Source organism: Oncorhynchus mykiss, chromosome 6, assembly GCF_013265735.2.
Source record: "Oncorhynchus mykiss isolate Arlee chromosome 6, USDA_OmykA_1.1, whole genome shotgun sequence".
NCBI lineage: Eukaryota > Metazoa > Chordata > Actinopteri > Salmoniformes > Salmonidae > Oncorhynchus > Oncorhynchus mykiss.
In genome coordinates, this window is record NC_048570.1 from 68,234,381 (window position 1) to 68,259,554 (window position 25,174).

At 41.7% G+C, this 25,174-nt stretch overlaps 1 protein-coding gene across 1 annotated transcript; it reads right to left on the bottom strand.

Moving 5' to 3' along the window:
- Positions 1 to 473: 473 nt before the first annotated feature.
- Positions 474 to 22,988, bottom strand: LOC110526951. The gene is made up of 18 exons (XM_036981773.1): positions 22,488 to 22,988; positions 21,403 to 21,483; positions 13,760 to 13,849; positions 12,006 to 12,173; positions 11,704 to 11,796; positions 11,479 to 11,592; positions 10,787 to 10,939; positions 6,340 to 6,465; positions 5,704 to 5,832; positions 5,485 to 5,579; positions 5,287 to 5,392; positions 5,017 to 5,100; positions 4,646 to 4,752; positions 4,110 to 4,547; positions 2,429 to 2,614; positions 1,475 to 2,086; positions 1,117 to 1,348; positions 474 to 789 (listed from the first exon to the last, which is right to left on the bottom strand). The coding sequence occupies exons 1-18, from the start codon at positions 22,551 to 22,553 to the stop codon at positions 646 to 648; spliced, it is 3,024 nt and encodes a 1,007-aa protein (XP_036837668.1). The 5' UTR covers positions 22,554 to 22,988; the 3' UTR covers positions 474 to 645.
- Positions 22,989 to 25,174: the final 2,186 nt, after the last annotated feature.

Sequence of the window (25,174 nt, forward strand, 5' to 3'; positions counted from 1 at the left end):
AACCGCTTCCACCTTTATTTTCAGAGCTCGCAGAACTTAGGGCTATGATGATTTGTTCCCATTTCTAGAATAAGATCAACCAAAATATGGTAAGAACAGAGTTTTATTTTCAATAAGAAACACTGTAGAAAAAGATCACCCCAAAAATAATTTCTTTATGTTTCTCACATGCAGACAGTCATTACTTTGCAGTCTTTTGGAAATGCAACCACCAAGTGAGTCAACAATACCAGACAATACTGTAAGCAGCCTCATCACACAACTGATCTTTTACTCTCTGACAACATGGTGAGATAGCATACCTAATGCTCCCTGCAAGAGGCTAAAACATCCTCACCCAACAGGAGGCCTAAGGTTCTGTGGCAGCTCTTATAAACTGGACAGGATGCTGACTGGGTGACAACTCAGTGAATCATTGATGGTGAACCAAGACCCACACAATTTACCTCCCAGGATAGACAAGACAGGGACACCCACTGTGCCTTCAAAACCACCCGATGCCCATGACCCTTTCCATCTCCTCAAGCAGGGCTCTAGTCTTTGAATTGCCAATCCCCTTCCTTCCATAGGTCCTGATGCAGGGCACAGAGACTGTTGTCTCAGAGGTCAGGGGTCACCAGAGTTTCCTTGCTGCGGCCCCCTGGATTAGTCTTCCTCTGAGGAGAGCTGGGCTCCGTCGTCATGAACCTCCCTGTAGGTGCCCAGCGAGCCCCCTTCCACAACATAGCTCCCTGTGCTGAACCTCAGCGCCTCAGACAGCTTCTGGGCTGCCAGCTTGGCCTGCAACTCCTGAGGGAAACACAATTCAAGAAAAATGCTTACATTGAAAGGGTAATTAACCTGGAAAATGAGCAAGTGCTTAGCAGTAAGCATTAGGCTGCTATGCTATACCATGAATGGAAGTAGCATAGGGAGTGTTCATCATCAGATGAGCAGTGTTTTTGTGGTGATAATGGAATAGGTAGGTAGACGTTTCCTCAACACTTATAACACATTTCATACCCTCATGTAATCTGTGGGGTAACTGTTACCTTGGGCAGTAAGCATTTTGGTGTTGGACATACCTTAAATGTTGCTCTGTGGTGTGATGTGTCAGACTACCCAGAGGCCACTCACCTGGTGTTTCCTGGTCTGTTCGCGTAGCAGGTCAGCTGACTGCTCCAGTGTCAGCAGCTGGGCAGGGCCGTAGTGGAGCAGTGGGAGCCTGGCCGCAGTGATGTCATCAATGTGCTTCCTGTCTCGCTCCCTCCTGGCCTCAACGGAGAGCACCGGCGATGGTAATAAGCCTCCAGGGGATTGGTTGGGTGACAGAGACCCTGACGGGGAGCCATCAGTGTTGTGGGCAAACCTGCAAACATTACAGGAAGAGTTAATATAAGAGTTAGTAGGTGAGAATATTAGTGCATCTCCATAACTAAAGGCAGCATCACTGAACTATACAGTATTCTCATACTTTCATACAATGTGGATTTACTGATTAGGCTTGTACTTCTGTCTCCTCGTAACCGGGTCCTTCTCAGTCCTCTCCAGGACTTCTATGTAGTGTGGTTTCTTCTGTGGCTGCCTTCCAAGGAAGGGGTTTCCAGTAGCAGGTCTGTTGAATGTGTCTTTAAGGGATCCACTCGAGCCAGTTGAGTGGTCAGACAGAGTGACCCTCTGCAAGGCTTCCGCTAGGTCGCTCTCTTTTGTCCTGTCAGAGTCTGGAGAGACCTCTGCATCATCACCAGCCTGGGCCATATTCATGGTTCCAGCAGCAGATATTTTGGACACACTGTCTTCTTTCAGCGTGTCAACTGTTTTGCTCTCCTGAACATTAGGTGACAGAGGTGAGACGTCCAATTCTTGGACATTTCCAGGAGCTGTGTCCCCAGCTTGTCTCCTATGTTGGGAAGTTCCTGGTTTATTCTGGCTACCACGTGGGCTTTGTGTCAAAGCCTGCTGGTATTTAGACTGCAGCTCTGTCCTGACAGATGACAGCATATCTTGCTTCCTCTCCTCTTCTTCATTGTGGGCAAGAGCAAGGCATATTCTCTCTGCAAAGTCTGAGATCTTCTTCCCTTTGTCTGGAAGGGTCTGTATAAACCTCCTGTTGATAACATATCAAATCAGTCTGTCAACAAGAGATAGCCAATAATTAACTACTTGCTTTCAGCACAACTTTAAGAAAATGTAGTTGGCAGTGATAGTTAAACAAAGGAATGTCAGGTTCAGGGTAAAAGGCATTTCCCTAGTTCAAGTAACGTCAACATCTCATCCTGTGTTCTTGGAATCAGCTAGCTAGCCTACAGGTGGATAGTAAATACACACAAGCGCCAAAACTGCCACCACTGTCTAGGCAACTGCTGGAAGTTTCTAGAAGAATGTAATGTTGTTGTAGAGACTAACCATGAGTTCACTTCTGTCAGATGAATGATATGAAGTTACTTACTTGTTAGATAATAATTTATCTTGGCGTGACAGTAATTCAACAAGTTCTTCTTTGCTCTTGGTTTTGAGATCCCCCACTTGCCCCTGGCGTTCTGATGGAGCTGCCCACGATGACGAGGACATTGTTAGCAAGCTAGTAGCTACTAGTCTAAAACCCGCCCAAATAAGCTTACCGAATTGCTCAAATTACCCTATAAAAACATTACTTAGTTAGTCCATTAGCGTTACACTTAACGGGATTATGTTGTTCAATAAAATATACATTCATATTCAGCTGTCTGTTAGCTAGAACTTGTATTTTGGTAGCTACGTAGCTCGCGCGCTGTCATTGTAACCGGAAGTAGTACGGAAGTATGATACCTTCAATATAGTTCTTCTTTTGCTTTAGGATTTGGTTGGCGGATCGCATCCAACTTTTGGGTGCATACACCGCCACCTACTGTACTGGTGTGTGAGGCCATTCACGGCCTACCTACAGTCAATTATTGATGAACGTTTTACGTTTAGCTCACATAATATAATTTACAAGTATGCATTACGGTGTCGCTAATAGAATAATTGTGGCAAAAACGAATGTAGACATTAATAAATTAATTTCTATAGGTTCCAAAAATATTATGTTAAACGGTGTAGCTATGCAGTGCCAAGATGGAGTCATGGTGGCTTCAACACAGTACCCTCTATAGTCATCTAGTGTATATATAAACAATTGGATGCTACATATAACCTCCCTGAAAGCTTCACAAAATGAACAATTTCAGCCACTGGACTGTGACCATTTTCATGAATGATTATAAAAACACCACAATGTCACATTTCCAAAGTCAAATCAATCAAATGTATTTATAAAGCCCTTCTTAAATCAACTGATGTCACAAAGTTCTGTACAGAAACCCAGCCTAGAACCCCAAACAGCAAGCAATGCAGGTGTAGAAGCAACTCCCTAGAAAGGCCAGGGCCTAGGAAGAAACTTAGAGAGGAACCAGGCTATGAGGGGAGGAGTCCTCTTCAGAAGAGGAGTCCTCTTCTGTCTGTGCTGGGTGGAGATTATGACAGAACATGGTCAAGACGACGAGCAGGGTCACATAATAATAATGAATAATAATAATAAAACATACACTGATTTCATTAGTATGCGCTGGATGAGTATCATTCAAGAAAGGCACATCATGCTTATCATAACTTCTCATATACACAGTCCTGGCAGTGTAGACAAATGACTTATACCAGTGGCTCAGGGATGGCAGTCAGTAGAAATACAGTTCTTCAGTTTGTCAGATATAGTTAAATATTATCCAATAGATAAAAAAAAAATTTAAAAACGATTATCATCACAGTTGTGGAGTATCAGTGATGAAGCTGTTAATAAAGGCACAAAGTATATGTATTTTACATATTTGTACATCATTTGACTAATAATAAAATAATATTGCATCTAATTTATAGAGAGCAAACTAAAAATGTTAGAAAAAGATACAGTATAAATTTAAACCTTCATACATGATAGTGAATTCAGAATTCCATAAACCATACACGAACATTCACTGTAAACAAAACCAAACATAATTGAATACTTTCAAGTATTATTTACAGAACAGTAGACTATTTACACAATATGCAACATATTCACTTATACAGTATACTGAATAGCTTTCATAAAAAGTATTTATTCATGTGATTACTCAATGTTAATCTTTGCTGTTATCTCCATAAGTTTCATGAAAGGTGTGTAGATTTTGGATGGGCTTGATCTTGGTCGAGAACAGGATGGGGCTGAAATGTCCGTCTCTGGACTTGAGGCTTTATCTGTGATTGGAACTGAGGCAGGCTCTTCTGTACTGGACTGATCAGGGCTTAGAGGGCCAGACGTAGACAGCGTTGGACTGGTTAGTGTTCCAAAGGATCTTGAGGAGTTGGTTGACAGATAACTGCTGTACTCAGGAGGAGTGTATCTCAGTAAACTAGACTCCAGTCTGCTGGGTGGCGGTAGACCTGATCTGAATGTCCTAGACTGTCCTAGGTATTCTGTAGAAGAGGGATGGATTGGGGTTTGTCTGGGTTGGTAATGTGCTGCTGGAGGTTGGACATTAGTTTCAATCTCATACCCTTGTATTTCAAGTCTGTGGAAGTAAAATGAGAAAACAGAATAAGAAACTTAAAAGAGAAACCCAACTACAGGAAATGAAGACACGTGTATAGTAGAACCAGTGGTTCATACCTGGGGAGCAGATCACAGCCCACTCCTATCTCTCTGGTTTGCACAACTTCCCTTGGCACACTCTGTACAGACATAAAATACTTCAGCTTGTCTTCTAACTCATTATTCTAGGAGGAAGGAGCAAAGTCAGATCATGCAAATGAGGTGGATGTGATGTAATCCAAGTGGACCAGACAGAGACAGATGATGTCACAAAAGGTGCAACACTGAATTTAGAGGTAGAGTCATGTCAAAGGACAACACACAGATTGACGATCCGAATCGTAGGAGAACGCTGGACATGAATGCATCCATAAAGTTAAAGTTTTGAAAACCACACCAACATTCATAATGTTCGGGAAGTGGACAGTGTGGTCGCAGTCCAGTCTTACCTCACAGTCCACAATAGCAATTCTGTCCAGAAGCTCTGAGATGAACATGTCCTTCTGTGCCACTTTAGCTCGTAATGATTCAACCTTTACATTTTCAAGATGAAAAAAGAAACAAACTTTGCATATCAGTATAACATTCATATGTCAGTGTACTCATGTTTCCATTGACAGTGAGACAGAGCGAGAGAGAGAGAGAGACAGAGCGAGAGAGAGAGAGAGAGAGAGAGAGAGAGAGAGAGAGAGAGAGAGAGACATATCTTAGTCATTCACCTCCTCTATCATGCCTTTGACCTTCCTCTGCTGACAGAACACCATGTCATTCAGGTGTTTGATTCTCTCACGAAGCTCCCCTGCCTCCTCTTCCAACTTTTGAGAACTGTAATAATTAATTATAGTGTTATCACTTCAGTATATACATTTCAATGGGATGGAACATATAAAATGCCATTTTTGTTTTGGCATTTGTACCTCTTTGCTACAGTTGCATCTGTTTTGTATGTCACCTCCATCAAGCGTAGACGCTGTTCACATTCCTGCAGTTTCTTCTGAAGATGGCCCTTTTCCTGCAAAAAATACATATTATTATAGTATTCTTGCCCAAAGGACATATTACACCTAAGAACTATAGATATAAAGATAATGTTGCATGCATTATTGCATTATTGGATGCGTTATTCTGGGTCTTACCTGTCCCATACAGTCCAGCAGGCGCTCCACCTCACTGATCCTCTGGTCCCTTTCAGCGATCTTGGCCTCCGCAATCTTAGCATTCTTCTCTGCCTCCTCTAATCGCCTAATATACTGATCAATTTGGGCCTAGTTGAAAAACATTGACAGTAAACAAAATATATTAAAAGCTATAAGACAGAGAACATACAATTTAATCTGGGCTCATTATCATATCAACACTTGGAAGTTAGGCTACTCTACATTTAACAGTACCATAGTGAGTTACTTGTACCACTAGAGGGAGACTCATACAACTTGTATGAGTAGAGTGAAACTGAAACCTTTCATACTGTTGACATCACATGAGGTTGGTGGCACCTTAATTGGAGAGAACGGGATCATGGTAATGGCAGGAGCAGAATCAGTGGAATGGTATCAAACATATGGTTTCCCTTCCATTTGCTCCGTTACGGACATAATTATGAGCTGTTCTCCCATCAGCAGCCTCCTGTGGTTTACATATACACTTTTCATTAATATGTAAGATGGTGGAAACATCACCAGCCTTGGTTTTCGCATGATTAATCGATCACCGCCCTTTCTCTTCAGGCAGTGGCTTGTGCGAAGTGATATCAGAAGGAGACTCGGCAGTACCTGTAGCTTCTCTATCTCCTCTCTGTGTTTCCTCTGCTCCTCCTGAAGTCTCTCCTCATACTGTCTCTGTAGCCTCGCTGTCATCTCCTGCACTGCATGGCTGTTGGCCTCCTGAGACGACTCCACCTGGACAACACAAGCACACATCTATCAGTCAATTTCAAACAACACTGTGACGATTCAAAGACCTGCTAAAGAACATTCATGTAGAAATGTCTGTTGATTCTGTATTTTTCTAGTGAGTCCGGCATGAATGTTAATAGTTAAAATCTGGAGGACTGGTTCTTTGAGCTTCAACTATCTGTCAATGACATGTCATTCATCATCACATAGAATTGAAGTTGAGTGTTCAGTGGTCAGAGCGGACAAAGCAGGTCACAGAAGGCCAATCAGTCAAAGATCAGGGGAGTCACAATCGAACATTGAATGAAACAACCAGAACATGAAGTGTGTGAAATCAAGCAGAACATTCTGAGACTGAAGTAGAGAGGTAAATTAAAAGAACGGAGTAAGCCACAGAGAGATATCAATCATACACTGCAGGGATGGTCAATTTTGATGGGGGTGTGGCCACAAAAAAATCTGAACTCATTATAAGGGGCCAAAGTACCCACATGTGCATACAACGCTTCCTACCACATTGCAAGCAAAACATTTTAGCAGCCCCCCTCTTGACAGTGGAGAGAACATTTTTACGTTTTAGAGTTAATTTCATGCAATTCTACACATTCTACACATTTTGCAATGGGGCATACAGAAAAAGTTGCCGTTTTAAAGCAATTATTCACAATTCCTTACTGCAATTCTTCACATTTTGCCATAGGGCGAAGAGATTTTGCAATTTTACAACTAACACATTTTTCCATAGAATGCCGAGGGCTCCTTATAGACCCAATGCTCCCGAGTGGCACAGCGGTCTAAGGCACTGCATCACAGACCCTGGTTCAATCCTGGGCTGTATCACAACTGGTCGTGATTGGGAGTCCCATAGGGCGGAGTCGTCTGGGACGCGCTCACCAGACAAGCACACGCACTGTCGTGGATGCAAGGTCCGATCCCACTTCTGACAGCAATGTAATGAAACAGCAGGGAGCAGGTCTCGAACCTTCGACCTTCTAGCCCGTAGTCTAGCGCGCTATCGACTGTGCCGCAAAAATGGAGAATTAAAAATAGGTCTTGCCCCTGGTTCAGTCCAGAGCTATCAGAGTCATACACAACAGAGATGCTGCCTGGGCCAAAACTAGATTCATAGACTCGGCCCAGACTGGCAGTCTGTCAGGGGATTGAGAAATTGTGTGTAAAACTAGTTTAAAAAGCCAAAGCTGATTATTATGTTAATACACTATCTGAATGCACAGGGAACCCAGCTACATTTTGGAAAGCTGATAAGTCCCCCAATAAATTAATTTAGATTCTGGCCCTATTACAGACCAAATTGATATCATTAATGCATTTAATCACCATTCTATATCTGCAGGCTTTATATTTAAAGGTATTTCAAAACCAGCTCTTCAAAAGAGTAGTTTGGATGTTGATGGGGAAAATCTATTGAATGCTGGTCAGGAGTTTTCTTTTCAGAAATTCACTGATAAAGAAGTCCTGGATGCTAATGTAACGGATGTGAAATAGCTAGCTAGTTAGCGGTGGTGCGCGCTAAATAGCGTTTCAATCGGTGACGTCACTTGCTCTGAGACCTTGAACTAGTTGTTCCCCTTGCTCTGCAAGGGCCGTGGCTTTTGTGGAGCGATGGGTAACGATGCTTCGTGGGTGACTGTTGTTGATGTGTGCAGAGGGTCCCTGGTTCGTGCCCGGGTATGGGTATGGGCGAGGGGACGGTCTAAAGTTACACTATGTTAACATTAGACAAAAATCCACAGTGGCTAATCATTTGGAGCCTGGTCTGCTTAAGTGTGCATCTCCTTTTATTGCTGGCTCAGTAGCCCACATTTTTTATTTAACATTGTTACCAGGAACTATTCCAAAAGCATGGAAATCTGCATATGTGCTGCCACTCCATACGGGTGGGGATTCAAACTACCTTGTTTAGCTAAGATTGTTGAATCCTTGGTTAATGTACAACCTCGTTCCTTTTTATCTGATAATTGTATTTTTAATATAAACCAATCAGGGTTTAGGGCTGGGCATAGATAGTACTGCCACAGAAGCCACGCTAGTTGTTAATGATCTTGTCAATGCCTTGGATGCTACAAAGAGCTGTGCTGCCTTGTTTATTGACCTGTCAAAGCATTTGACACTGTTGGTCATTCTGTTTTGCGGAAGAAGTTATCAAGAATAGGCCTGGGATATACAGCCTGTTTATGGTTTCAGAATTATCTTAGCGACAGAACTCAGGTCAGCTTGACAGAGGGGGTTAATTCTGAATTTCTTGAGATTCAAAAAGGTGTTCCTCAGGGTTGAGGGTTTGACATTATTGTTCACCTTGTATATTAATGACAAACTGTTAATACTTGTAACATTCATCTCTATGCTGATGACACAGTTCTGTTTTCCTGTGCCAACTCGGTGCAGCAGGCCATTCATGAACTTCAGCATGGCAATGATTCATTTCAGAAATCACTTACAGATCTTAAATTAGTGTTAAATACAAGTAAAACCAAGCTCATGCTGTTCTCTAGATCACAGAATGTTGACCCTGAGGACCTGCATATTTGCGCTACAAATGGAGCCCAAATTGAGGTTGTTTCTCAATATAAGTACCTGGGTGTCTGGATTGATGTTGTCCTTCGTAACGCATATAGAAGATCTGACTAAGAAGCTAAGATCCAAGATAGTTTTTTTATACTGAAATAAATCATGCCTCAATATTGAAAATAGGCGAAAGATTGTTCAAACAACACTTCTCCCCGTATTGGATGTTGGTGATATTGTGCATGCAGCATGCAGCAACCTCTGTTTTAAAACCCTTGGACACAGTCTACCATTCCTTTTATCACAGGGGACAATTTTAGGACTCATCATTGTAGTCTGTATAAAAATGTGGGATGGACCTCTCCGTCTGTAAGAAGAGAGCTGCATGCTCGTATTACAGAAACTCCCTTCATATGTAACTTTATTCATCAAGTTAAGAATCATAAGTTACCAAACCCATTCTCAGGAATGGATAACAGTAGAGATTTTGGTCAAATCTGCTTTTTGTTTTTTTGCCCCTAATCTGTGAAACAGTCTACAGAGTACACTGCAGTTACATGTGCTGGTGCCACTCAGGCAGTTGAAATGATTGATTGAGGACCCCTATGTAGTTCAATGGGATTGCTTTTATTAAATATGTTTATTTTGTTATGGTGTGCTGAATTGTATTATTTTATACACATATATGTGTATGTTTTATTGTTATATTTTTATTGTAATGTATACAGGGCTCTCTTGTAAAATAGACTTTTAATCTCAATATGACTTTTTTTTTTAAATTAAGCAATAAGGCACAAGGGGGTTTGGTATATGGCCAATATACCAAGGTTAAGGGCTGTTCTTGTGCACAATGCAGCTCGGAGTGCCTGGACACAGCCCTTAGCCGTGGTACATTGGCCAAATACCACAAACCCCTGACGTGCCTTATTGCTATTATAAACTGGTTACCAACGTAATTAGAGCAGTAATAATAAATGTTTTGTCATACCCGTGGTATATGGTCTGATATACCACGGCTGTCAGCCAATTCAGGGCTCGAACCATCCAGTTAATAAGTACATTTATATATACAAATACACCCAGTGTATTTACACAAATGAAGCCCATATCATTTTCTTTATTTTAGCACACATAAGAAACTGATACCATTAGAAAATGTATATATAACTGCAAATTTGACCAATTTAATACCTGAATTCCCACCAAAATCCCTGAACATTCATCAATTGTCAAATTTCTAAATGTATTTTTTATTTAACTAGGCAAGTAAGTTAAGAACAAATTCTTATTTACAATGACGACCTACCCCGGCCAAACACGGACAACGCTGGACCAATTGTGCGCTGCCCTATGGGACTCCCAGTCACGGCCAGATGAGATACAGCCTGGAATCAAACCAGGGACTGTAGCGATGCCTCCTGCACTGAGATGCAGTGCATTAGACCGCTGTGTCACTCGGGAGACAAATTCCCTGACCGGGAATCGAACCCAGGCCGTGGCGGTGAGAGCACCGAATCCTAACCACTAGACTAGACTATCCATCAAATTGATAAAAAAAATTCAAAACGTTTTGAGTATTTTCATCCGGTGTCCAACTTTTGCATTTATTGGAATTGTATAACCTTTTAACAATTGTGATGACCATTGCTACTTCATGGTACTCGTTCAGGGTGAGGATGGTGTATCCTGTGATCACTAATGACTAGAGTAAACTGTGCCCCATAAACAAAAAGCAAACGCTTACCAGGCCTGTGCCACTGTGTGGTGCTGGTGTGCTGTGTTTACATTAGTACTCTACCTTCAGTTTGAGTGTGTGGTTCTCAGCCTGGGCAAGTTCCAGCTGCTTCTCCCTCTCCTTCAGCCTCTCCTCAGCCTGCTGAAAGGAGCTTCTCAGGCTCTTCATCTCATCCCGGGAGTCCACACGATTGTGACAGCTCTCTAGTAGAGATTTCTGCAAAAGGAAGCTAGTTCTTTAATTCCTCATACCAACCATGGGCATTATTGCATGCAGCAATCATGAGCAGAAAGATTGACTCATACACTGAAACTAAGATTAACAGCTTCGAGCTACTTTATAAAACAAACATGTATAATGAACCAGACAGGATATCCTTAAGTATAGTGCTGCACATCTCTGTTTAAGAGGATTAAGACTTTCCATGGGGGGGTTATGAGACATCCCACTGGGCAAAAACTGGTTCAAACAATGTTGTTTCCACGTGATTTCAACCCCAAAATTCTATGTGATGATGTTGAATCAAAGTGGAAAACTGATTGGATTTGCAAAAAGCCATCAACGTACGGGAATCTCATCTTCTTTTCACCCAACTTTGAACTTAAATCCAATATACAGGGTGACATTTTTGGTTGATTTCACATTGAATTCACAAATGTAAATCAAAACTAGACATTGAACTGACATAGGTGCCAAGTGGGATGGCCGTGACGAGACAGTGACAGGCCTGTTTGACAGTGTTGTTGATCCTGTACCTGGAGGTCGATGTTGGCAGATATGAGGGAGCTGTTCATCTGGTCAAAGTTGTCCATGGCTGCAGTCCGAACCCTCACCTCTTTCTCCAGAGTCTTCCTCTGGGAGTTGGCAGTCTGGAGAGACACACATGGCACACCCAATTCTCAGATTTTGTATCCATTTTGTGCTTATAAGAAGCTGTTAGCTGTCTTATTAGTCATGTGTGCCTTTGTGTATTGTCTTACCCTGATGTCTTGTGATAGTTTCTGCATCGAATGTTGCATTCCTCCAAACTGGCCGTACATCCGCTCTCTGACCTTCTCCAGGGAATCTCGCACCTGTGCAGCACAGAGATAACACACGATTGAAGTAATCCATCCTTATTGCTTAATTAGCAAATCTATAATATTGTCCATGTTACAGAATCCTGGTGTTAGCTCTTGGATACCCTGCAGGCCTGTCAGGTGTACTGTACTGTAGGCCTCTGCTCTGTTTACACTCCTTAACTTGGATCAGCTTCATCGTTATCTTCTCCATCTCCACTCACCTCCTTGATGTAACTCATCTCATCCCTCAGGTGATTGACAGACCACTCGCACGCCATCACTTCCTGCTGTCTATCCGAGCCTGTCCCCTGCAACACACCGTGCACCTTGGGCCCGTGCTGCCGCTGCAGCGACGTCTCTAGCTCCCCATTGGTCGCTGCACTGAGGTGCTGAGGGAGACAGGATCAACCCGGTCAGGTTTCTATCTAGGCAGACTTTCTACCAGCCTGTAGATGTGTGTGTGTTCGCCTCTATGTGAGTGTTTGTGCGTTTGCATATGTGCGCATGCCCAGGTATTTCGAGCATTGCTGCTGAGCACTTGAATCTGGAGGTTGGGAAGCAGAGATGGAAACAGGGTGTAGTGAGGGTGTCATATTTCTGCAACCCAGTACATGAGCTCCTGCTGTCTCCCTGCTATTGTTCCTCTCCAACAGGGCTCTTAAGGAGCACAGGTGCACACTGACACAGGTCCTTTGTAGCTCAGCAGTATCAGGAAGTGGCTCTAGCACCTTTATGTTATCTTACAGTAACATACAGTATGAGAGGAATCCACTGGGTGACACAGATACAGAATCTTATCAGTCTCACAATGAATAAGTCTTACTGTGTGAAGAAGCAATATGTTTCCATTGTTATGATCAGACAGGCAGCCAGCCCACATTTGAGTCTGTTATCTACCCTACATTATTCAACAATAGAGGAGCCAAAACAATGGCCCGCCCTACTATGCCACAGACTCCAGTATAAACGATGGAAGGTGAATCTGTTTGCCTTTGACGATAAATTTGGGACACTCAAATTAGTATGATATGTTACGTTTGGTATGGTTACATAAGTCAGATGGTTACTTAAGGCAAACACAAAAGTATTGTGGGTGGGCTTATAACGCAAATGTCGAGCAATCCAAAGATTGCGAGTTCAAATCTCATTACGGACAACTTTAGCATTTTAGCTAATTCGCAACCTTTCAACTACTTACTACTTTTTAGCTACTTTGCAACTACTTAGCATGTTGGCTAACCCTTCCCTTTAGCCCTTTTAGCTAACCCTTCCACTAACCCTAACCTTAACCTTAACCTTAACCCTTTCAGCTAATCCTTCATATAACCCTAACCTTAACCCTTTAACCTAACTCCTACACTTAACCCTAACCCCAACCCTAACTCCAGCCTACCTAACATTAGCTAGCTAGATAACGTTAGCCACCTAGCTAGAATTCGTAACATATCATACATTTAATAAATTCCTAACATATTGTAGGTTTTGAAAATTCATAACATATAATATGAATTGTAATTTGAAGTGGGTGATGGATATCCCCAAATTAATACATACCATACAAAACATAACATATCATACAACAATTGAGAGACTCGAATTCACGTACAGAATAATACGAAATGCTCTGAGACCAGGTTGTGCACATAGGTCCATATGACCTCTGTTTCTACCAGAGGCAAAGGGTTGTACCCAATACTACACATCGACAACATTTGTTTAACATACACAGAAATCAATACTTGGAATTATCTGAGGATAGGTTATATCAAGGATAATACAAAAGGTTCTAAATGTTCTTGTTTATATACAGTGCATAGTTTGCATATTTGTGTTTCACACGCCAATAGCAGAGTTGACCACAAATTCAGGAAGTTACTTCCCATATTCTCACCATAACATTCTGTAACTTTCCCTTTCAAAAGCCTCTATGTAGGAAACCATGATAGCTTTTTATGTTGTGGTGGTGGTAGTTTACCTGTACAGGTGACTCACTGCCAGCTGGCCTCTCTCTCTGGATGAGTGTGTTCTTCTTCTTCCATGTTCCGTTGACAACCTTCTCCTCTTGCTGAGAAGACAAACAGAAAAAAAAAACTGTGTGTTCACAATGTATGGAGATATATCACAACCCTGTAACCTGATTATCACTGAATGCTTGTAATATTTTGTTTGCAAATGATATGCTTCAATGTACACAATGCATTCCCCTCTTTCAGATAATGATATGGGCTAAAGGGTAGATTATTAAATGCATGGATCATGTACCTGTTCTCATCAAACTGTTGATGACAGATTACCATCTTTGTTGAAAATAGTCTACTGTAGTTTTGATCACTGGGAACAGTCATTATACTAATTTCTAGACCACATCTTAGTCATAACCCATACATTTATTTTTTAAAGAATGGTTTGGACTACCGCAATGCTTTGTGGGGAAAGAGCTAGGAGAAGCCTAGTTTCTGGACACTCCTTGATGACAGACATCAACAACACGGGATAGTAATTGATATACAGTACCAATCAAAAGTTTGGACATGCTTATTCATTCAAGGGCTTTTCTTAATTTTTTACAATTTTCTACATTGTAAAATAATAGTGAAGACATCAAAACTATGAAATAACACATATGGGATCATGTAGTAACCAAAAAAGTGTTAAACAATATTTTTTAGATTTTCAAAGTAGCAACCCTTTGCCTTGATGACAGCTTTGCACACTCTTGGCATTCTCTCAACCAGCTTCATGAGGAATATTTTTCGAAGTCTTGAAGAAGTTCCCACATATGCTGAGCACTTGTTGGCTGCTTTTCCTTCACTCTGCGGTCCAACTCATCCCAAACCATCTCAATTGGGTTGAGGTCGGGTGATTGTGAAGGACAGGTCATCTGATGCAGCACTCCATCACTCTCCTTCCTGGTCAAATAGCCTTTACACAGCTATTTGTGTTTGTGGTCATTGACCTGTTGAAAAACAAATGATAGTCCCACTAAGCGCAAATCAGATTTGATGGCATATCGCTGCAGAATGCTGTGGTAGCCATGCTGGTTAAGTGAGCATTGAATTGTAAATAAATCACTGTCAGTGTCACCAGCAAAGCAGCTCCACACCATCACACCTCCTCCTCCATGCTTCATGATGGGAACCACCCATGCGGAGATCATCTGTGCACCTACTCTGCGTCTCACAAAAAAACGATGGTTGGAACCGAAAATCTCAAATTTGGACTCATCAGACCGAAGGACAGATTTCCACCGGTCTAATGTCCATTGCTCATGTTTCTTGGCCCAAGCAAGTCTCTTCCTCTTATTGGTGTCCTTTAGTAATAATTTCTTTGCAGCAATTCAACCATGAAGGCTTGATTCACACAGTCTCCTCTGAACAGTTGATGTTGAGATGTGTCTGTAACTTAAATTCTGTGAAGCATTTATTTGGGTTGCAATCTGAGGTTCAGTTAACTCTAATGAACTTATCATCTGCAGTAGTGGTAACTCTGGGTCTTCATTTCCTTTTGCGGTCCTCATGAAAGACAGTTTCATCATAGTGCTTGATTGTTTTTGCGACTGTACTTGAAGAAACTTTCAAAGTTCTTGAAATGCTCTGGATTGACTGACCTTCCTGTCTTAAAGTAATGACAGACTTTGGTATCTCTTTGCTTTTTTGAGCTGTTCTTGACATAATATGGACTTGGTATTTTCCCAAATAGAGCTGTCTTCTGTATACCACCCCTACCTTGTCACAACACAATTGATTGGCTCAAATGCATTAAGAAGGAAAGAAATTCCACAAATGAACTTTTAAGAAGGCACGCCTGTTAATTGAAATGCAGGTGACTACCTCATGAAGCTGGTTGAGAGAATGCTAAGAGTGTGCAAAGCTGTCATCAAGGCAAAGGTTGGCTACTTTGAAGAATCTCAAATATAAAATATATTTTGATTTGTTTAACACTTTTTTGGTTACTACATGATTCCATATGTGTTATTACAATGTAGAAAATAGTACAAATAAAGAAAAACCCTGGAATTAGTAGGTGTGCCCAAACGTTTTACTGGTACTGTATAAAAAGCTATTTTTCTAAGAAGAGAAAATAGGAGCTTCTATACTAAATAAATATTAGCTCAGAGGAACTTCAGCCAAAACATCTACTCTGCAGCCCATCAAGCCAGAGAGAGAATGTGTCCTTCGCCCATCCAGCAGAGATAAGAGATGGGGAACAATGACGCCACTGTTGTTTCATGGCCTCCTGAGCTCGACGTTGCTTCACATTTCCACACCAGATAATCCACAGAGAGAGCAGGCTGACGAGAAATTATGAGGCGCTCCAAATAGGCAATGTGAATTCCAACAGATGGGAGAGAAGAATGGCCGGCATTATGTTTTATGGCCAGTACTGTACACACCCTCTGAAAGAACTCAATATGTCAGCCTCTATTGCATTTTAAATATTACAATATAGGTGTTTCAGCATGTTTGCAGAGGGAGCATTTATTCCAGTTTTGTCCTGGATTCTTTGAAGCTGTAGCTGCAACAGACACAGATTTTTCTTCTTCTATCCAGTCAGATAAGGGGCTGTGAAACCAGTTTTAATGTCCTGCCAAAGGAATTTGACCCTTACTGAACTGACAGTGTTATGTATTCATGGAAAACTAGATGAGAGAGGCCTAGTCTGAAGAACTCAAAATTGAAAGCAATGGGCAATATTTGCTTCTACACTTAGAAAGAAAAGGGTTCCAAAAGGGTTCTTCGGCTGTCTCCACGGGATGAACCCTTTTTGGTTCCAGGTAGAACTCTTGGGAACTCTCACCCTCTGTGGAAAAGGTTTTACATGGGACCCAAAAGGGTTCTACCTGGAACCAAAAGGATTCTACCTGGAACCAAAAAGGGTTCTTCAAAGGGTTCTCCTATTGGGACAGCCGAATAATAATTTTACGTTCTAGATAGCACCTTGTACTATTCACTCCTTTAATTGACATAACGCTATCTAAGCTTGGCTGTGTATCAAAATTGCTTGCATAATGAAACTCCACTGTGCTATATACCTCTGTAATTCTGCTTTGTGCCCTGAGCTTTATTTCCTTTCCTTAGGACACGTACAGTTGAAGTCGGAAGTTTACACACGCTTAGGTTGGAGTCATTAAAACTCGTTTTTCAACCACTCCACAAATTTCTTGTTAACAAACTATAGTTCTGGCAAGTCAATTAGAACATTTACTTTGAGCATGACGCAAGTCGTTTTTCCAACAATTGTTTACAGACAGATTATTTCACTTATAATTCACTGTATCACAATTCCAGTGGGTCAGACGTTTACATACACTAAGTTGACTGTGCCTTTAAACATCTTGGAAAATTCCAGAAAAGGATGTCATGACTTTAGAAGCTTCTGATAGGCTAATTGACATCATCTGAGTCAATTGGAGGTGTACCTGTGGATGTATTTCAAGGTCTGCCTTCAAACTCAGTGCCTCTTTGCTTGACATCCTGGGAAAATCAAAAGAAATCAGCCAAGACCTCAGAAAAAAATTGTAGACCTCCACAAGCCTGGTTCATCCTTGGGGAGCAATTTCCAAACGCCTGAAGGTACCATGTTCATCTGTACAAAAAATAGTACGCAAGTATAAACACCATGGGACCACGCAGTCGTCATACCGCTCAGGAAGGAGACACGTTCTGTTTCCTAGAGATGAACGTACTTCAATGCGAAAAGTGCAAATCAATCCCAGATCAACAGCAGGGACCTTGTGAAGATGCTGGAGGAAGCCGGTACAAAAGTATCTATATCCACAGTAAAACAAGTCCTATATCGACATAACCTAAAGGCCGCTCAGCAAGGAAGAAGCCACTGCTTCTAAACCGCCGTAAAAAAGCCAAACTACGGTTTGCAACTGCACATGGGGACAAAGATCGTACGTTTTAGAGAAATGTCCTCTGGTCTGATGAAACAAAAATAGAACTGTTTGGTCATAATGACCATTGATATGTTTGGAGGAACAATTGGATACCACGAAATTGGGCAGAAAAAGGGGTAAAAAAAATAATAATAATAATTAAGATATGTTTGGAAGAAAAAGGGGGAGGCTTGCAAGCCGAAGAACACCATCCCAACCTTGAAGCATGGGGGTTGCAGCATCATGTTGTGGGGGTGGTTTGCTGCAGGAGGGACTGGTGCACTTCACAAAATAGATGGCATCATGAGGCAGGAAAATTATGTGGCTATATTGTAGCAACATCTCAAGACATCAGTCACAAAGTTAAAGCTTGGTCGCAGATGCATCCTCCAAATGGACAATGACCCCAAGCATAATTCCAAAGTTGTGGCAAAATGGCTTAAGGACAACAAAGTCAAGGTATTGGAGTGACCATCACAAAGCCCTGACCTCAATCCTATAGAAAATGTGTGGGCATAACTGAAAAAGCGTGTGCGAGCAAGGAGGCCTACAAACCTGACTCTGTTACACCAGCTCTGTCAGGAGGAATGGGCCAAAATTCACCCAACTTATTAGCTTGTGGAAGGCTACCCAAAACATTTGACCCAAGTTAAACAATTTAAAGCCAATGCTGCCAAATACTCATTGAGTGTATGTTAACTTCTGACCCACTGGGAATGTGATGAAAGAAATAAAAGCTGAAATAAATCATATTCTCTACTATTGTTCTGATATTTCACATTCTTAAAATAAAGGGGTGATCCTAACTGACCTAAGACAGGGAATTTTTACTAGGATTAAATGTCAGGAATTGTGAAAAACTGAGTTTAAATGTATTTGGCTAAGGTGTATCTAAACTTCAGACTTCAACTGTATGTGGAACTTACAGTACATGTCATGTAGAATTAAAAAGATTTGCTAATGTAACCCATTTGATTAAAATGCCTTAACTTTAAAAACACCATCCTTTGACTCAAGCCCATTGTGGCAGTGGGGGTCTTACATTGCAGGCGTATAAACGTTCAGTCTAGCACCTCTGTGCCACAGTTCCAGGCAGTTCACATGGAGCAGATGCATTACACCACATCCAGGTCAGAGTCACTGATAAGCCTGTCTCACACGGAGTGTCGGGTTACAGGACACGCCCTTTTTAATTTCATGGTAGATCACCACTTTCGTCATTGTCCTTTTCCAAAACATGATATCTCCGACTTAAATGTAAGATGTTTCCTCCCTCCTTCACATAACTATCTTGTCATATGTGTTATCTTTCTTCGTCTTCTCCATCTCTTTGCGACACCACAGTCTTTTTGTCTCCTGCTACCCAGGTTTCACTTCCAAATGACTAACAAACCAAGAATATGTGCACAATATGGGAGTGTTCCCTATTGTTACCTATATTTTCAATTCCTCTGAAGATAACATCTACATACAGTGAGTTCAACAGTCAAATAATCTAGTGTCAAGGACAGCCCACAGACTTATACGATAGTCGCTCTCCATGTTTGATGCTGACCTTTATTTTCAGATGTAGGTCGTAGTGACATCATCTGCTTATTGTTTGATTCCCTCAAAGTACTGTACTGATGAATACTGAATTGCCATTATTGAATGAAACCCTGACAACAAGGGAAGAGTTATGTCAGCTGCCTTCAACATGCCTGCTAAGTCAATAGATAAAGGGAAGCTAGAGGGGATGTGGTTGGAGGGGGGGGGGGGGGGGGGGTCACTTTGAACATCCTTCTCTCCTCCTTTCCCACTGTGTGTTCTTACATACTAATCCTCTGTTTATGTTCTTTCTGTAAAGGCCTCTGAAGTTAATGGTCTGGGATAATTATTAATGTAATGTGCGATATGTCCTGGCCGCTCCAGAGCGCTGCTCTTGTTAGTGCTGGGTGGCTCGTTAAGTGGGCCTAGCTTCAGCACAGACTGATACCACATTGCAGTCTGGAGCGCATAGCTGACCATGGCAGAGTGGCACGGCCCTCATACGACTGGCACAGATGTGAAGTATCATCAGCAGGGCCCTGAGTATTTCCAGACCACATAACTAGACCAGGAAAAACTCTGGGTCCTAATTAACTAGGACCCAACGTTGTTCTTCTATGTGCTGCTCATTGTTCAACCCTGACCTGGCTGTCGTCTTTCATCAGTAGTAATGCTGTAAACATGCACAGCTTTCTGAAGGGAAACACCATCAGATTACACCATTAATCACGCTGCTATCAGCTGAACTGTGATGGCAAAGGGGTGGGGCAGGTTAGAGAAACAGTGTACAAGGTACAAAGAACAGCATGGACCTATCTCTCTGCTTTCTGTCACTATCTCAGTCTCTGTGGAGGAGCGACCGAATCATTCTTCACCTAACCTCAATGTGATTCTAAGCAGCACACTGTGTGCTGTCAAACACTTACATTACAAACTAGCTGATGTAACTTTGCCAGACCACAGCTTCTCAACACAAACAGAGCAAAACGGCGAACCACCTCTGGCAAACAACATGCCTGCCTTTATTATGACGTAGGCTACCCATGTGTACTAAGTAGGTACCATGTAATTAAAAAGAGTTCCGTGATTGTTTAGTGATTGTTTATTGGCTAAACATTTGTATAAGACGACCAACAAAATGTTACAGTATGATGTTATCATGTGTCGTGTACATTATATATGATATACGGCATCTGAAAACAGACAACAGTATGCGGTTTTGTGTAATCCTGTTGTCAGCTCGGTTTGTGCATGCTGAAGAGAGTTCTACTGTAGATGAAAATGGACACGCAGATCCTAACTTTGTGCAGCGTACTGTGAAAATCAGACACAGCTGTGTATGTGTCATGTATACTCCCTCTCCGGCCTCTAGGTCATCAGGCTGCCAGCACACATGTCACCATCGTCTTGCGCACCTGCGCCTCATGACACTCACCTGGACTCCATCACCTCCTTGATTATCTTCTCTATATCGGTCACTCCCCTTTCCTCAGGTGTTATTGACTCTGTTTTCATGTCTGTGCGTTGTTAAAACACTCACTCCCTGAACTTGCTTCCCGACTCTCAGTGCACTCATTACAGTATGTACTGTACACACCCCTGTGTGGATACAATTGCATAACCAACAGCCCAGATAATGTAACAGCAGTAAATCTCAGTGGTTCCACCTTTTCCTCGTCTCTGTATTGTGTACTGTACTCTGTACTCTGTACTGTATTGTGTTTTTTTTGTACCTTTATTTTACTAGGCAAGTCAGTTAAGAACAAATTCTTATTTTCAATGACGGCCTAGGAACAGTGGGTTAACTGCCTTGTTCAGGGGCAGAACAATAGATTTTTACCTTGTCAAGTCGGGGATTCAATCTTGCAACCTTCCAGTTACTAGTCCAACACTCTAACCACTATGCTACAGTCCATGGAATGTTTCTAGAACTGAATCAAAGCTGGTTCCTACTTCACAATTCTCACCTGACTTGAGTGTGTTTGAGGGATAGAGAGGGCTGTGAATAAGAAAGGGAGAGAGGCAGAGCATACAGACTACAGGTTGAGGAAGCAACGATTAAGGGAGGGGAGAGAGAGAAAAGATAAATCCAGGCTCCATAGGGTGGTGGAGATGAAGACGTGTGAGGCTGACTGGGTGTGTGAGGCTGACTGGGTGTGTGAGGCTGACTGGGTGTGTGAGGCTGACTGGGTGTGCGTTTTGAGACTCACTGTGTCTGAGGTTGGTTTCTTGGTCTCATTCTGTCCATTGTCTCCTGTATGAAGAGTTAGTCTGAGTCGCCGGATCCTCCTCTGGGGCAATCAAAAACAGATAGAAACACACACAGACATAAAAATAAAATGTCAAGGTCACTCAGTTCAAGCTCATGCATCAGTAATCAATGTCATAGTTGGATGAAAACTCAAATGTGTTGTGTTACCCAGTGTCACTCTTTATGACATAAAAATGGATCGGTTCATATATAATGTGATCTAGCATGTGAGACACAACATTTGTGTTGTAATGAGCCTGATTGTTGTGTTACAATAAGCAGTGGAATGTTTCTGATGGGGTCCAAATACAACAGGTCACCATCAGTATTTATAATTATAGACTGTGACACCACAAACAAAACTTATGCAAATGTAACTGCAATGAGGTAACAGCATCAATATGCCTTATACCACTTCAAGTTAGCACTATCTTGTTTACAAGTTCAACACATCCCTTTAGAACCAAGGTGCCCTAGGAGCTGATTAACATACTGTAATTGCTAAAGCAATCTCTTGGTTGAGAGTGAAACATGACGCTGTAATCATCATAAGGATTAATTCAACTCCATGTTGGCTTTTATGTTGGCTATAAATCCTTTGGTGTCACTTCATTAGCTGTGAGAATGGCTTTTATTGGCAGTTTAAAGACGCTGTCTGCTTTGCGCTCTGGGCTGATCAAATAAACATGACAGCCCTGCCTCCCAGATACTCGGCTCTCATTACAAGCTCAAACAGATACACGTATCCCTGAGCCACATGTAAAATTCCAACATACCGGCAACACTCAAAAAGTGAGAATGATTAGTTGTGATGTAGACATGCTACGAAAACTAGCCTTGAGCTGCCAGACATGAGGAAAACAGATTGAGAGGGAAAAAAGTGAACGGGGAGTGGGGGGAGCGGAGACAAAAGCAAACAAACACCAGATAGTCTACAGACACACTGACTTACACAAACCAACACGCCATGCTACTGATCTGACAGGCGAATGAGTGATGTTTGGGTTCTATCCTGGGACAGAGTGGCCCCCTGGGGCTCCTTACCTCACTGGGCTGCTCTGGACTGTCCTCGGTGGTGGTGACCGATCCTGGTGAGCTGTAGCGTAGCATGTCTCCACTGGCCTCTGTCCACTCCCCTGTTATCTCCTTTCCTCTCACCCTCCCTCTCTTCCTCTCACTCTCTTTCTGGACTACTGTACAAACTCACACAGCCCCCAGCTCCAGCCACTGTGTGAGAGACTAGAGAGTGAATGAACAAGAGGGGAGGGGAAAGAAAGATCCACTCTGACAAGTTTCTCTCTTCAGTGTTATGTAGAATTCATTTTCCAGTTGATGAACAAGGCCTGGTATTCCTGTTGAGTGCCAGTCAGTCAGTCAGTCAGTCAGTCAGTCAGTCAGTCAGGGGCTAGACTACAGACCAGCTCCACACAATCCCTACTGTTCTGCTACTGTATAGAACTATGACACTGTCCCAGCCCAGACTGTAGACAGCACCTGACTCCACCTGGCTGACTGCCTCTCTCTCTCTCTCTCTCTCTCTTTCCCTGAGCCTCCCATCAGACCTGTCGGGCCACATTTCACCCACTCTCTTGCTCTGCGCCTCCCACCTGGGTTGGGCTGTCACAGGGTGGGCCCTCACAATCATGGACAGGTGGAGCTCTATGGCACATAGCCCCGTTTACAAAGCCCCGTTTACACCATGCCCAAACCTGTGGGTTTTGTGATCTGATCAATATGATCAAATCACTATCTGATCAAAGTTGTTCAGATTTACACATGGTTTTAAAATGTGTCTCTTATCCGTCCAACGTGTCCACATTGTGATCAGATTTCTTGGGGCCTCCCTGTATGCAAAACACTCAAAGTACTGTAATATATTTAAATTCAAAATATGCCATTCTGTTCTTCAGAAGAAAATAAATGTTAAAAAATGTTGTTGAAGACCTGCCCTTAACAAATGAATAATTAATTAATGATCTTTGTTGTGGTGTACTGAATTGTGGTGTATAAGTGTTTTTTCATTTGTACTTATTGTATGCAGTTACATTAAATTGTTTTATTTTAAATACATTTTCTTTCATATTTTAATATTACCTAAGACCTTTATAAACACAACCAATGATTATTTTTGCAATAGCATATATGAAATGTATTTATTAGACTGTCAGAATGTTCACGTCCAAAAGACTCATCACTTGCTCGAAGGGGGGTCCCTCGAGGCCAGGCCCTTTCTAGTGGTAAATGGTTTGACCATCCAGATCTGTTTACACTTGACTGATATCCAGATACAATGGGTCCCTGACTACGTCCAGAGGCGGTATTCAGATCACAATGCGTTCTTTAATCGTCTACACCTGTCTTAAAAATGTGTGCACATTCAGAATGTGGACAAGATCAGGACAAAGGATGCATGTTAGCACAAGGTATAAACTGGGCTAGAGAGACACATTATATTCTCTCTCATGGCAGGTCATTACTGTAGGTAGCCAGGCTAGGCAGGACTGCTTCTGGTTCTGTAGAAGTATTGAGTGTCTGTAGTATAGAGATTGAATGGTTTGTGGGTAATCATGTGTGAGTTGAATTACAGTAAGGTTGTATCGAAACCTGAATATAAGCAAACAGATCTGTTTGCTTATATTCAGGTTTCGATAGTGTTTTATTAAGGCTTGGGGTGAAATGTGTTGATGATATGGTAAGCTGCTCATTTAAAAAGTGATAGGGGATATTTGATCATTATGGGAGGAGGTTTTGACAAAGAGGGGTTGCTGATCCTTCCAGAGTTTGCAGTGAATGTGAAAATACAGATAAATACACTACTGTAACTTCCTTGAGAAAAATGCATAAAGTAGTTAACACATTTCTCTATGTCACAATGGGGGATCACATTCCTGGCATTGATATGGTCACAACTCTATGTCCTCCCTCAGCAGAAACAGACACATAGAAACTAAACTAATGTTCAGGGTATTTTCTTTGGTCTCATAGTAAAACCAATTGTGTAACAGGTCATGTTATACATAGGCAATGAGTGGAGGCATAGAAAAGTTCAACTGAAATATGTTTCAACAAAGATGTGCCAATATGTAAAGTAAGTCAATTCTCTGAATAGTATGAGTGCTATTTCCACATGTTTAGGTTAACCATTAACCACACAACAAACAAATGGTTTTGTTAACTTCTGCAATCAGTCAACCAGCCACCTAGTATGGCCACCCTTTCATGCTATACAGATCACTTATTAAAGTAACACAGTCATGTATCAAACTCAGATGCCATATTTCACTATCCCATGAGTACTATATGTCAGGTAAGGTGTGTTGATTGTAATCTTAGTGTCTTGCTTCTGGAAGGCACTTGATTAAAATCAAATCAAACTTTATTTGTTGCATACGCCGAATACAAGTGTAGACTTTATCGTGAAGTGCTTACTTACAAGCCCTTAACCAACAATGCAGTTCAAGAAGAGTTAAGAAAATATTTACCAAGTAGACTAAAATACAAAGTAATAATAAAAAGTAACACAATTAGAATAACAATAACAAGGCTATACAGTGGCTTGCGAAAGTATTCACTCCTTGGCATTTTTCATATTTTGTTGACATACAACCTGGAATTAAAATAGATTTTTGGGGGGTTTGTATCTTTTGATTTACACAATATGCCTACCACTTTGAAGATACAAAATATTTTTTATTGTGAAACAAACAAGAAATAAGACAAAGTTGAAAACT